At 47.3% G+C, this 12,032-nt stretch overlaps 1 protein-coding gene across 1 annotated transcript; it reads right to left on the bottom strand.

Annotated features, from left to right (window-relative positions):
* Nucleotides 1-479: 479 nt before the first annotated feature.
* Nucleotides 480-11,522, bottom strand: FAM151B (family with sequence similarity 151 member B). Its single transcript, XM_059491983.1, has 8 exons — nucleotides 11,504-11,522; nucleotides 11,185-11,310; nucleotides 10,073-10,229; nucleotides 7,020-7,228; nucleotides 5,326-5,461; nucleotides 3,696-3,778; nucleotides 1,421-1,592; nucleotides 480-656 (listed from the first exon to the last, which is right to left on the bottom strand). The coding sequence occupies exons 1-7, from the start codon at nucleotides 11,520-11,522 to the stop codon at nucleotides 1,585-1,587; spliced, it is 738 nt and encodes a 245-aa protein (XP_059347966.1). The 3' UTR covers nucleotides 480-656; nucleotides 1,421-1,584.
* Between the last annotated feature and the right edge of the window lie 510 nt (nucleotides 11,523-12,032).

Here is a 12,032-nt window from a genome sequence, read left to right as displayed (position 1 = left end):
CAAAGTAGTGTGAAGTGTTGATATTATTGCTTGTGTTACTGTTACAAGTGACCTTCAAAGGAAAAAGCTTTGTTCTCTTGCTGTTGTTATGCTGAATAAATAAAAGTTATTTTTCCCCCTCAGAGAGAACATGGAAATAAGCACATGCTTTTATTCACTACTCAGGAAATGATGAGTCATTGCAAAAGGTACTCATTCAGAAGTGTTTCTCAGGCTGCCTCTGTACAAGAAAATGGGAACAGTAACTTCGATTTAATCCAATACAGCTAAATTTGTCCAGAGCGCGGTGCGAGCGAGGCTCTCTCCAGCTGCCGGAAGCTTCCTGCGGCTGCACTTGCGGAGCGGAGATGCGCTTGTGTTGCCTTTGAAGCCCGAACCCGTGACATTTCCCAGCCGCGCCGATGTTGTTTGCAGCCAAGCGCGGTCAGCCCGACCCGGGAGCCCGATGCTAAAGCCTGGCTGACAAACGAGCCCTTTCCGTGTCCTTGGCTGCCCGGGCTGTGCTGCGGCCCCGCAGGTGCCGGCGGCGGCCCCGCCCGGAGCCACGGCCGCGCACGCCCGGGGCCCGCAGCGTTGCAAACCCACCTGCCGCCCTGGGCAGCGCGGAAACGCTTCGGGTTCCTCCCTTCTCGCCTTCGTGTTCTCTGCAGAAAATGCTGTGGAACCATACAATGGAAGGAACTTCAAAACAAATAGTGGAGGCTTCACAAAAAGCAGTGGTTATATAAGAACTCCCATTATTTTTGTTTAAGAGATTTGAGAGCAGCGAGTCACTACACAAAAATGTCGTAAACTAGCAGGTTGTGTTTAAGGTGCAATGTTCAAAATATAGGCTTCAAAATATCTTTCCCTGCACATTTAATTTGGTTTTGCTTTTAGGGAGTAATTGCTCTGCTGTGATCTTTGTCTTTTACAACTACACAGCACTTTCAAAAGAATATTGCCATAATTTGATGCAGCTATACAAGAAAAACAGTAAACTAAGTAGACACTAAATTCTCTTTTTGCTCCTCATCAATCCCATGTAAGACCTTTATCTCTCTGCGTGCCATATACAGCAGAACTAATTACTTTCCCAACTAAAGCAAGGGATTTACAAATTTTCTTACATTTTCACTGTAAAGTACTACTGCCACTGCACTAACTTCAAGGAAATCAGGTTTCATAATGAAACACCTTAAGAAAGCTTGGGGGGGGGGGTGTTTCAGTGTCAAAAGGATAAAATTCCAGTTGTCATCACTAAATATTCCCATAAAACACCCGGCTGTCAACCCTCTTGGAAACACAATGCTTCTTTTACTCCTGCACACAAGTTGACCTTTTCTGTGAAAAAGCTTCCCAACATACAGATATATATACACACATATATATGTATATGTATAAATATGCAAAATTCCTGTTTCTCAGCAGCACCCGTTACCTGAGCCAGGCGTCTCCTGGACTGATGACGCAGGCAGCTGCAGAGCTCCTGTTAATCCAGGCATTTTGTCCCAAAAATTATGTCCAGATAGTTAAAAATCATGCTGGGATCCTATGCTGAACATCAGAGATATTTTCTAGAAATGTACACGAGGCTATTTATTCTCAAGTTCCTGAAACCCAGACACAGAGGCACGCTGAGGAACTGCAGTAAATTCCAGTATTTTTCCCCAAAAGCATCAACAATTTTGAACACTTTCATGCGAGTTTCACAGGCAGAGTGAGTTACAGCCTGCCTTCTCTCAAAAACATCTTGGTTTTTAAAAATAAACCTGACCTGTACATAGATTTTAAAACCACATTAATGTCTCCCTGCCAGCCCCACAGCAACACATTTTATTTTAGGAGAGCATTTGAATAAACACAGAGAAATAAAATCAAATTTATTTATTTATGTGCAAGTCAGACTAGACTGACATAAACAACTTCACGGGGGACTAGCAAAGATTCATAGGTAAAATTACTTACAGAAATTCATATACATAGAATAATCCATACAGAATAATCAAATTCACCACACAGCCATTTCCTGGTAATCCAGATGATGTCTTCTTTAATTTTATATGATTATCCTGTTTACTGACATCCACAGGTATTGCTCAGATATACTTCTTCTTTAAAAATACTTCTGGCAGTTGCTGGTGCTTTTTACTTAATAGTTTAATGAGTTGTAACAAATCCCAGTACTTCAGGTGGGAACTGGTCAGTGGGAGGATTTCTAAGCAGCAGAAAAATGTGTGCCTGTGGTCCCTAAGAGGCCTACCACTGAGAGATGGAATCCTGCAAATCAATGAATGCAACTGCCTGCAACAAACCACAACTGAAGAATGAATCGCTTCTCCAAACTCACTGTAGAAATCACACATCCAGGCCTGACCCTTTGGTGGTTACTGCCACTCACTTTATGGGTGATTAAATTAAATCAAGTACTCTGTTCAGTTATCTCAAGTATAATCAAGTAGTTTTCTTCCTTATGTGGAACAATCTTTTCCTAAGTTTTGGTCAAGCACACCTTAGTAGGTGACCAAAATGAAGAAAGCTCTACCCCTCAATAAAACAACTATTAGATAAATCTCTCAAAGGAGTAGTCGGTTACAAATGGGAGTCTTGAATTTTAGTGTGAGATCACGATAATTCAAAATGTAGGATTAAGAAATGTAACTAACTTTTCTATCACAGCTGTACCAATGCCATGTAAGAGCAGTAAAAATGGCTGTAATTTACTTCAGTACTAACAGCCTGTAAAATATTGTGTACAGTATCTGTTAGGCTAACAGATGAGTTAAGAAAATTCGCACAGGAGCCATGTGAGGGGAACAGGAAAAGGAGGACAAGAAGTTGAAGGAGCAATGCTTCTCAGGGCATTAGCTGTTACTCAGAAGCTAAGATGTCCTCTGTGATTGTGGAAGCAACCTTTGGTATTTCTGCTACCGTTTGTGGTGTTTGCCAGAAGCCAATCCCACAGGGCCAGTGTCTCAGTCCATGTGAATTTTGGGGAATTGCAGCAGCAAAAGAGGGAATAAATGGCTTTAATGAACCAGGTCAGGCTCTTCCTGCAGATGGTTAGCAGGGCTTCAGCTTTTATTGGAGAAATTTCCACTGTGGGCAATCCTGAGAGCTGCAGGGCCCAGCGAGGGCCGAGCTGCCTCACCCACCTGAGGGCCTGAGAGCCCTGCAGCCCTGGGGAATGTCCCCACGGCAGCCCTGGGCAATGGCCCTGCAGCCCAGCGAGGGGACAGCGCTGTCCCTGCTGCCACAGCCAGCCCAGCTCAGCCCCAGCCAGGGCTGCTCGCTGGCCACGGCACTGCCCTGGCACTGCCTGGGCACAGCGGCCACGGGCAGAGCAGCTGGCAGTGCCACCCCCCCTCCTGGAGCGTGGCACCAGGGTCCCACGCCACGAGCAGGGACAATGTGGAAGGCACTGCGTTTCTGATTGAGAGGCCTTTCCACACAGTGCCAAACCAAAACTCCGCCAGTAACCACAGGCGTGCCCAACCCAGCCCTCTGGCAGGGAAACTGCATTTCTTTGAATAAAAATATCCTCACTTTTAAAGGAAATTGCATCTCTTTGAATAAAAATATCCTCACTTTTAAAGGGGTTTACAATGTAAAGCACTATAGGGTCAGGCATTGCCTGCTTTGCATCTACTGTTCTATTCCAATGGCTTTTTTGAATTCAGAATTTTGTGGCTCAAAAATGTCATAATAAACCCTACTTTTATCAAAATTTTCTCGGATGAGAAGCAAGTCTTCTACAGAATACACATCCTCCTTTCCTGTCCAAACAGTGAGGCTGTACCTATGTCCAGAAAGAGGGAGAAAACAAACAAAACCGAGAGAAAAAGAGTATGTTAAGATAAAGCATGTACACCAGAAAGACACTGCAGTAATAGGCTCCTAAAAATACTCAGGATTACAGCATCATAACTTTAGAAATGTAATTAAATACAAACAACTGCACCCCCAGACAATTTATCTGTGATTGTTCTGCCAAATCTCAGAGGGATTTAAATAAAAAACCTCAGGTAAATATCCAGCGACAAAACTGAGCATTTAAGGTTTGATAAATTAATCAATAGTCACAAGCTGAGCCTCAAAACAGGAAATATGATGCAATCCCAGACGCAGGTGATTGTTGTGCTTTGTCACATCAGCAATGTGTAGAGATACCACCTAACCCAATTCTCAGTAACTGCACAGAACTTCTCAAAAAACACTGAAATCCCCCAAAGATTATTCAGTTAAAGCATCATTTCCACATCCTCCACATGACATATACTTCATTTTTCCCTTTTGTTTAATAAAACTGTAATAATTTTAAAAATGTATAAATTAATAATCAGTTGTATGTGAGCTAAACTGGCTCAGGAATTTCTGTCTTCTAGTCATGCCGCTGAAGAACCCCCCTGAGTTTTATGAGTAGGTAAAAGAGAAAATCCCAGTATTTCACTTGGAATAATGTTTGTATCCAATGATATCTGAGACTAACACAATTCAGAAGATACATTCTTAGTGCAATAACTTTTTAAAATCAATTTCCCAGTTTTAACAACTTAATTCTAATTTCTGTCTGGAGTCTTCAGCATAAAAAAGAATATCAGCCTTTAATTTGTCCACCCTGTTTTTTCTGAATAATTAGAAAGTTTTTGGAGATTCCCTTAAGTTTTTTGTCTTGGGCTTTGACCTTAGTTGGAACAGTTTTATTAAACTCTGGGTAGGCACAGCAGTTGAAAAAGAAGAGTAAATGGCAATATGCGGGAAGCTGGTTTTATTCTCATTCTATTACATGTGAATAATTTTTATAATGAAATGGTTAGGGGTTGGTAGGAATGATTTTTAAAGGAAAATGTAATTCCTGTATGAAAACCACTGAATAAATTTCAAGTGCCTCACCAAAATTAATTAGCTTGGAGGGAAACACCTGACTTGCAATCTAGAAATCATCTTTGACCTTTCTCAAAAATGCTACAAAAAATATAAATAGCGAATGCCATACAAAGTCTTTGGATTGGATGAATTCCCAATTGCAACGTCAGACTATTTAGTCTGTTTAACTATATTTATCTCAGGGGATGTTTGTAGCAGAACGGGGTTCCACACCTACGCACCATTTAAAAGTCCTCATGGTAGGTAATAAAAAATAACCTTCTGGGATTTAACTGCTTTAGAGAAATTAATAGCGACCACGTCTGTCTGAGGACTCCAACGCTTTGCGGCCGGTGGGAAATGAAGCACTGGGAGAAGGAGAACGCCCACATTGCCAATGGCACCGGGCTGTGTGTGACACAGGGCTGGCCAGGACGGGCCAGGGCGCAGGGGCTGGCACGCAGGGGGAGCAGCACTCACCTGTGGCACTGCTGCAGCAGCCACTGCAGCTGCGGGACGGAGCCGGGCACCAGCGCAGCCCTGACCGCGAACGTCACCGGCTGGGACAGCGCCTGGCACAGGCGCCACATCTCCTGCACCACGGGCCACTCGTAGCCTGGGGACACACAGCGAGGGCACTGAGGGCTCACGCTGACCCTGGGGACACACACATTCAGAGCCCGCAGAGCCTGGGGACACACACAGCCCCGGGTCCCCCAGGGTCCCCTGGAGACACAAAACCTGCACATCCAGCGTCCCCGAGAACCGCACAGTTCCGCCCTGTAACTGCTGCACGGCTCTGGGCAGCAAATGTCCCAGAGGAAAAATGCAACGAATGCAATACCCACGTGGAAAACGAACTTACTACGCAAACCTTTATTTCCCATACTTTACGTACACGCTTACTTACTTTACATACAGCTACAGAACGTGGTGTTTTTAACATATCTTTGCCCTTTCTCTAAAAAATTCTGCTGTCACTGACTTCAATGTGGCCTAGTTTAACATTGTCAGGGACCCTTTAAAAATAAAAACATTAAGAAAAAATTAGGACAAAAATTAAGTTAATCCATTGGGAATGAAGATGTACACAAATCAACACACATGGAGAGAAATATTCTGTGCCTAAAAATGCTACAATCAAGCAATCTAAAACACTGAAAGTGCCTTTGCTGGGATTTCTATAAGGACTGGAGCTATTTCAATTTATATTTACCTATTCTTTTGTTTCTACAGGCTATGAACATCCTGTAACAAGTTAACAACCTTTTTCCTCGATTACTCAGATGGAATGTACTGACTAGAAAGAGTAAAAACGCACCAAATATTAAAAAAAGTTTTCTGCGGCAAGCAGCAACTTCTAGGTGAAATCACTCAAATGAGCTGGTTTTCTTAAGTTTTACAGTAGAACCTCGCTTAGTATTTCCATAAACTGAAATTTGGACTGGAGATAAAATGAAATTTGTTTTCACAGGTTGCCCAGTATTTCCAATGCATTTTTCAGCAATTTCTTCCTGCACTGAAAACACCTGGGAGAAAGCACTGAACATTTCAACAACACTGCAGTATATCATACAACAAAATACTAAATCTTGCTAATGAGTAAGTAGCAATGGGGGTAGTGTATAATCCTGACACGGTGACCCCAGATAATATTGGAGGGGACTCTGCTTCTCATAATGAGAATTGCAAGAGGAAGCCTGTAAAAAAGACCCTATATTAATGAAAATTGGAAAGTTTACTCCAAAAATTCAACTTGCCAAGAGAAATGAAATGTTAGGGATAAGGCTGACCCACAATTTGACTTCAGTGATCAAAAAAAAGCAGAGATAAAATTCCACATTTTCAGCTGACCTGTTTTTCCTCAGGACGCATGCCAGGGCTCTGACCACAGATCAATGCTCCCAAGATTCAGGCCCAGCCCTCCCTGAAACAGAGGCTAAGAAGCTTGTCCCTCAGAAGTGCTCAGCAGGTGAGAAGGAGCTGAAGCACAAACCAGCTTATTTTAGGAACAAAAAGGTGTGGATTTCACCCATCTGTGCTGCCACTGCACAGCGCTCCATCCCGCACCGCAGCACAGGACAGGGTCCCACAACCACCGCAGTTCCCAGCCAGGGCACGGCCTGGGGCTGCTGCCAGCTGCAGCACGGGAAGCACAGGAGCCCTGCCCTTACCTTGGCCTCGGTGGCAGCCCGTGGTCCAGCCCAGGGACAGGGTGGCATCGGGGCACGAGGAGGTGACGGCGCCCAGGAAGGCGCGGGCGTCCAGCGGCGCGCGGCTCCCGCAGGGCCCCGGCAGGACGTCCCCGTTGAGCCACACGGGTCTGTCCAGGCACTGCCCCACCTGCCCCAGCAGCTCCAGGGAGGGTCCCACGGCGGCCAGGCTGTGGGGACACAGGGCAGGGTCGGGGTGGCGGTGTCACCGCAGCGTCACCGCGGTGTCACCGCGCCGGGCAGGGCGCGCCCAGCGCCCGCTGCCATCCCCTGAGTGCCAACCCTGCTGCCGGCACCTCCTGCCTCACCCTGACCCCCCCGACCTTGTCACCTCTTCATCTCAGGCCCGAGAAGGGTTTTAACAAAGGAAGCCACTGCAGTCTCTAACGCCTGTGCTGCATCTGCCACAAATGCTGTAAACCCAGCCCAAAGAGTGAAAGCCATCTCTCCCCACCTTAACCACGCTCAAAGTGGCAAAGATTTCATCACTAGGCAGATCCAGACTCAAAGCTGCCTTCAGATCCATGCAAGGTGATGCACCTGTACTAGGAGAATTAAAAGCGCAACGCAGACAAATTTAAGGCAACTAAAAGGGAGAAAAGGCACCCACTGGAACATTTAATGCTTGGTTGTGGTTTGTCCCACAGCTCCTAAGTGGCAGCCCACAGAAGCCTGCCTGTCCAGTGATCATCTGACAGATAATTACTGAATTGTTAATATGAGCTGGCATCACTTAGGGAAACAGTGCAGACACCCTGTGAGTGTTTAACAAAACCCATGCTCACATATTCCTGCTGTCCTGTGCAGCCCCAAGAAAAAGCACAGCTAGCTTCTTCCTACCCCCAGCCTACCAAAACTTTCAAAGCACCGTGGAAGGAAAGGAGATGGGGAGCAGTGGGGAAAAGAAATGAGCACCAAGAAAAATCTTCTTTCTGTCACAGCCCACTAAGTAATGCACTGTGCAACATCGAGGTATTTAAAATCACTATGATCAGAGTTTTGTAATTAGGTGAGTTCAGTCCCCTGAGCTGCTTGCCTTGTCTTTCCTCTGTAAAGTCACTTGGTGTATTTTGCCTTTTGTGGTGTTGGGAAGGCTGCACAGGGGCAGGAGTTCCACTCACTGAGACGAGCTCAGGCTCTCCAGGAGAAAAGCCAGTGATGGTGTTAAGGTGTGGGCTGCAGCATTTCTCACACAGCCTGGGGCCAGAACAGCTGATATCCTCACACATGCAAGGGACTGTCAGGGCCACAGGAATGCCTCCCTAGTACTGCAAAGTGTAAGGTAATGCAGTGAGAAAAAAGCACAAAGCAAAATGGCAACACAGGGGAAAAAAGAAAAAAGAGAAGAAAGAACCAAATCAAAACGACAACAACAAAAAAATCCACTCCCAAAAAACCATAAACCCCAGAGCACTGGTTTTGTTGCACAGCATTTAGAAAACTCAGACTTACAGCTGACTTTCTGTGAAATGACATTGGCATTTCTGAGGTGGGACACTGAAGACCTTTTGCAGAATACATTAATTTCAGTAGCCAAAGCCAGCAGAAAATGCAATTATGTGGTCAGTCAGGCTGATAGAGCAGAGATATAAAAAAAAGTACATGTTTAAAGCATCATTGAAATAATCTCCAAAACTTCAGCATTGGCATCCAATTAACTATTATGCAAAGGAACATCAAATTCTACTATCACTAATTTGACTCTATCTGCACTGTGTGATGTACTTCTAAATGTTTTCATACAATAATTCTTTTATAATGCCATGTACTTTTAAAAGTTTCCTTGAATCACTCCACTTGGCTGTAAACTCCTTGTGGAAAAAAAATGAAAGGAAAATAGTTTAGAATTCATTTAAACAATAATTAAAATGGAGGAGAAACTTCACCCAAACACACTAGAAATAAGCCCAAACAAATGCCTACTGCTGTTTTTCCCCTTCTCACAGAGATCCTGTAACAATAAAAGGATTTATCCTGCCCACGTTTTTTACTTCCGTGAACTTTCAAATGAAAACCATGACTGTGTAACACAGAACCATAGGCATAAATCGCATTTTACAACTATCTCGTGGGGGGTTTCTGCATTTCTATGGAGTACTTAAGCACTGATGAAGCTCTTTGTAATTTCTGCCAAAACAGACTGAGCACATGGAAACTGAGACAAAGCACGAGTCAGGAGCTGAAGGGTGCATGTCTGGAGATCACAGCTCATTTCAAACCCTTCCAAGGCAATCTCCTGGGGCTTTCAGGTGTGCTTGCCCTTCGAGAAATGAAACAGCTAATGGTTCAAACTCTGACTGAACCTCTGGATGTTTAGTTAGCAAGGGTTTAGTTAGCAGAGAAGGAGCCTTCCAGAGAGGCACCAGCATTTCACCTGCCCGATGGGAAAGTTCTGCTCACAGCACCTAATTCACTGAGTTAAAAAACATCACTACTTGTACTTCAAAACACTTTTAAAGGTTTTGTTCTTGCCATGCTTTCAGAATTATGGACTAAGTTTCCACATGGATTATGCTTCAGTGTCGCAGACATCTTTTTATGAAAATCCTTTCCTTAGGATTTTTCCTCCTGAGAAGCTGAGAGGCCTCAGTAACAAAATGTAAACATTGATTATCTGCTGCTGTGGGATGCAACAGGTGCATCTGTGATTGGGCTCATGTGGTTGTTTGTAATTAATGGCCAATCACAGTCAGCTGGCTCGGACAGAGAGTCTGGGACAGCTGCCTTTGTTATTCATTCCTTCCTATTCTTAGCTTAGCCAGCCTTCTGATGAAACCTTTTCTTCTATTCTTTTAGTATAGTTTTAATGTAATATATATCATAAAATAATAAATCAAGCCTTCTGAAATATGGAGTCAGATCCTCGTCTCTTCCCTCAGCATAACACCCCTGTGAACACGGTCACACTTCAGAATGCTAAACGGCACGATAAGGAGGAGTTTGGTTGACAACCAGCTGTAGAATTGTTAACGGGTAAGAACGCAAACAACACAACAATCTTTTTGTTGTGGTACCTCTTAAAGTCGAGCTTGATGCCTTTGTTGGTGCTGCCCATCTGTGCCAGCCACTCCTGCAGGGTGATGTCGCTGTCGGTGTCCGGGGGATGGGCCAGGATGGGGTCCCTGTCCCCTCCCCGGAGGATAACATCCACCTCCACCATGTGCACATCGCCTGGGGGTTGAGAAATTCCACCTCAGCTTCCAGCGCTTCAGGGCAACAGTGACCCAGCAGGTGTGTCCACAGCAGCCCTGCACCCTCACCCTAACGGGAGCTGCTCTCTGAGACACAAGAGATGCCATTCTGGGGGGCTCCCACTCACTAAACCCTTTGCAAGCCTTCAACCAAGTGAAAATTGATGTCTGAGGGGGCATTTGGCCAAGCAATGACGTGGGGGTTTTTTCTTCACGAGAACAGATAAATGGACGCCCATCATGTGGATCCACTCCTGTTAAATTTCATATCTTTTCCTCTGTAAATAGGGTTCCTGAGAGAGGAAAGATGAGTGCAGGATTTAATACTGGCAGAGAATGAGCATTCCCCTTGACTCATTGCCAAAACCGACAAGGAAAACGTTAGCTCACACACACGACAGGCAAAGAGGAGTCTCAGGAGCGCTCAGGCTCTTGAAAACAGCTTTAGGTAATGAATCTGGGCAGTGCTACCCGCTCTGCAGAGAACCCAATACACACAGTGACGGCTGAAATACAAAGAAAAGAGCTAGCGACTGTATTCAGGATAAAGGATGTCATATATACATTTACGCAAATATGTGTTTGTCAAATATTCACATAAATTTACACACAATTCACTGCCACCCAGGCTGGTGCACCAGGGCCCTTCTGGCTCTGCGCAACCTTTCCCTGAGATGAGAAAGGGGGGATTTGGGATTTTAGCCCAGGAAACAGGAGCAGAGGGGACGGCCTCAGGCTCAGCCAGGGTGGGCACAGCAGGAATTTCCCCATGGAAAGGGGGCTCAGGGATTGGAACTGCCCAGGGGGCGTTCGGAGCGCCCAGCCCTGGAGGGATTTCACAGCCGCGGGGAACCTGGAGAAGGGAGGGGAGGGCAGCAGGAAGAGGAGGAAGAGGAGGAGGAAGGGGAGGAGGAAGGGGCCTGTGCCTCACTCACTTCGCGCGGCCTCCGCGGCCCGGGCCCGGCTGTTGGCGGCGTGGAACCAGCGCACGGCGGCGCCGTCCCTGGCCGCGATGTGCCCGGTGCGCAGGAAGTGATCCACGGGCCACTCGCTCCAGGCGCCTGCGGGGACACGGAGGGCAGCCCTCAGCCACACAGTCCCGAGACAGCCCCGGCCCGGCCCCCGCCCCAGCCCGGCCCTCACAGCCCCGGCCCCCGGCCCCGACACGGCCCTGACAGCCCCGGCCCGGCCCCGGCCCTGACAGCCCCGGCCCGGCCCCGGCCCTGACAGTCCCAGCCCGGCCCCGGCGCTCACCCCGCGCCCCGCTCGCCATGGCCCGGCCCGGGCCCGCCCCGCCGGGGGTTGGGTCCCGCCGCCGTCGCTCCGGGCGGAGCCGGGCCGGGGCTCGGTGGGGACCGTGTCACAGCGATCCCGAGCAGGGACGGTGTGCCGCTGTGCCTCTGCACCCTCAGCGGCAGCACAGGCCTGAGGCGGGGACAGGCGGCGGCGGCAGCCGGGACACGAACACGAGGGGCTCCGAACGCTGGAGTCAAGTCGGGAGGATGCCGTGCTCAGCTGGGCCAGGGCAGCTCAGGGTGGGCACAGCAGGAATTTCCCCATGGAAAGGGGGCTCAGGAACTGCCTTGGCACTGCCCAGGGGCGTTTGGAGTGCCCAGCCCTGCAGGCGGCACTCAGAGCTCTGCGCTGGGGACAGGGTGGGGATGGGGCACAGCTGGGACAGCCTGGGGGGATTTTCCAATTGATGAATTCTGTGGTTCTCTGTGAAATCAGGATGTCGGTGTAGGTCCCTGCAGCCCGGCAGCCTCAGGAAAGGCTCGGGGCC

Source organism: Ammospiza nelsoni, chromosome Z (assembly GCF_027579445.1).
Source record: "Ammospiza nelsoni isolate bAmmNel1 chromosome Z, bAmmNel1.pri, whole genome shotgun sequence".
NCBI classification, from domain to species: Eukaryota; Metazoa; Chordata; class Aves; order Passeriformes; family Passerellidae; genus Ammospiza; species Ammospiza nelsoni.
The sequence above is the reverse complement of the archived record's forward strand: the minus strand, read 5'-3'. Positions and strand labels throughout refer to the sequence as shown.

Bases quoted from the DNA above. Each gene is read 5' to 3' on its own strand.
- FAM151B (XM_059491983.1), bottom strand. The intron at 10,230-11,184 runs GTGAGTGAGGCA...CTCAACCCCCAG, and splicing joins GGCCGCGGAGGCCGCGCGAA to GCGATGTGCACATGGTGGAG. The intron at 3,779-5,325 runs GTGAGTGCTGCT...TTCTGGACATAG, and splicing joins CTGCTGCAGCAGTGCCACAG to GTACAGCCTCACTGTTTGGA.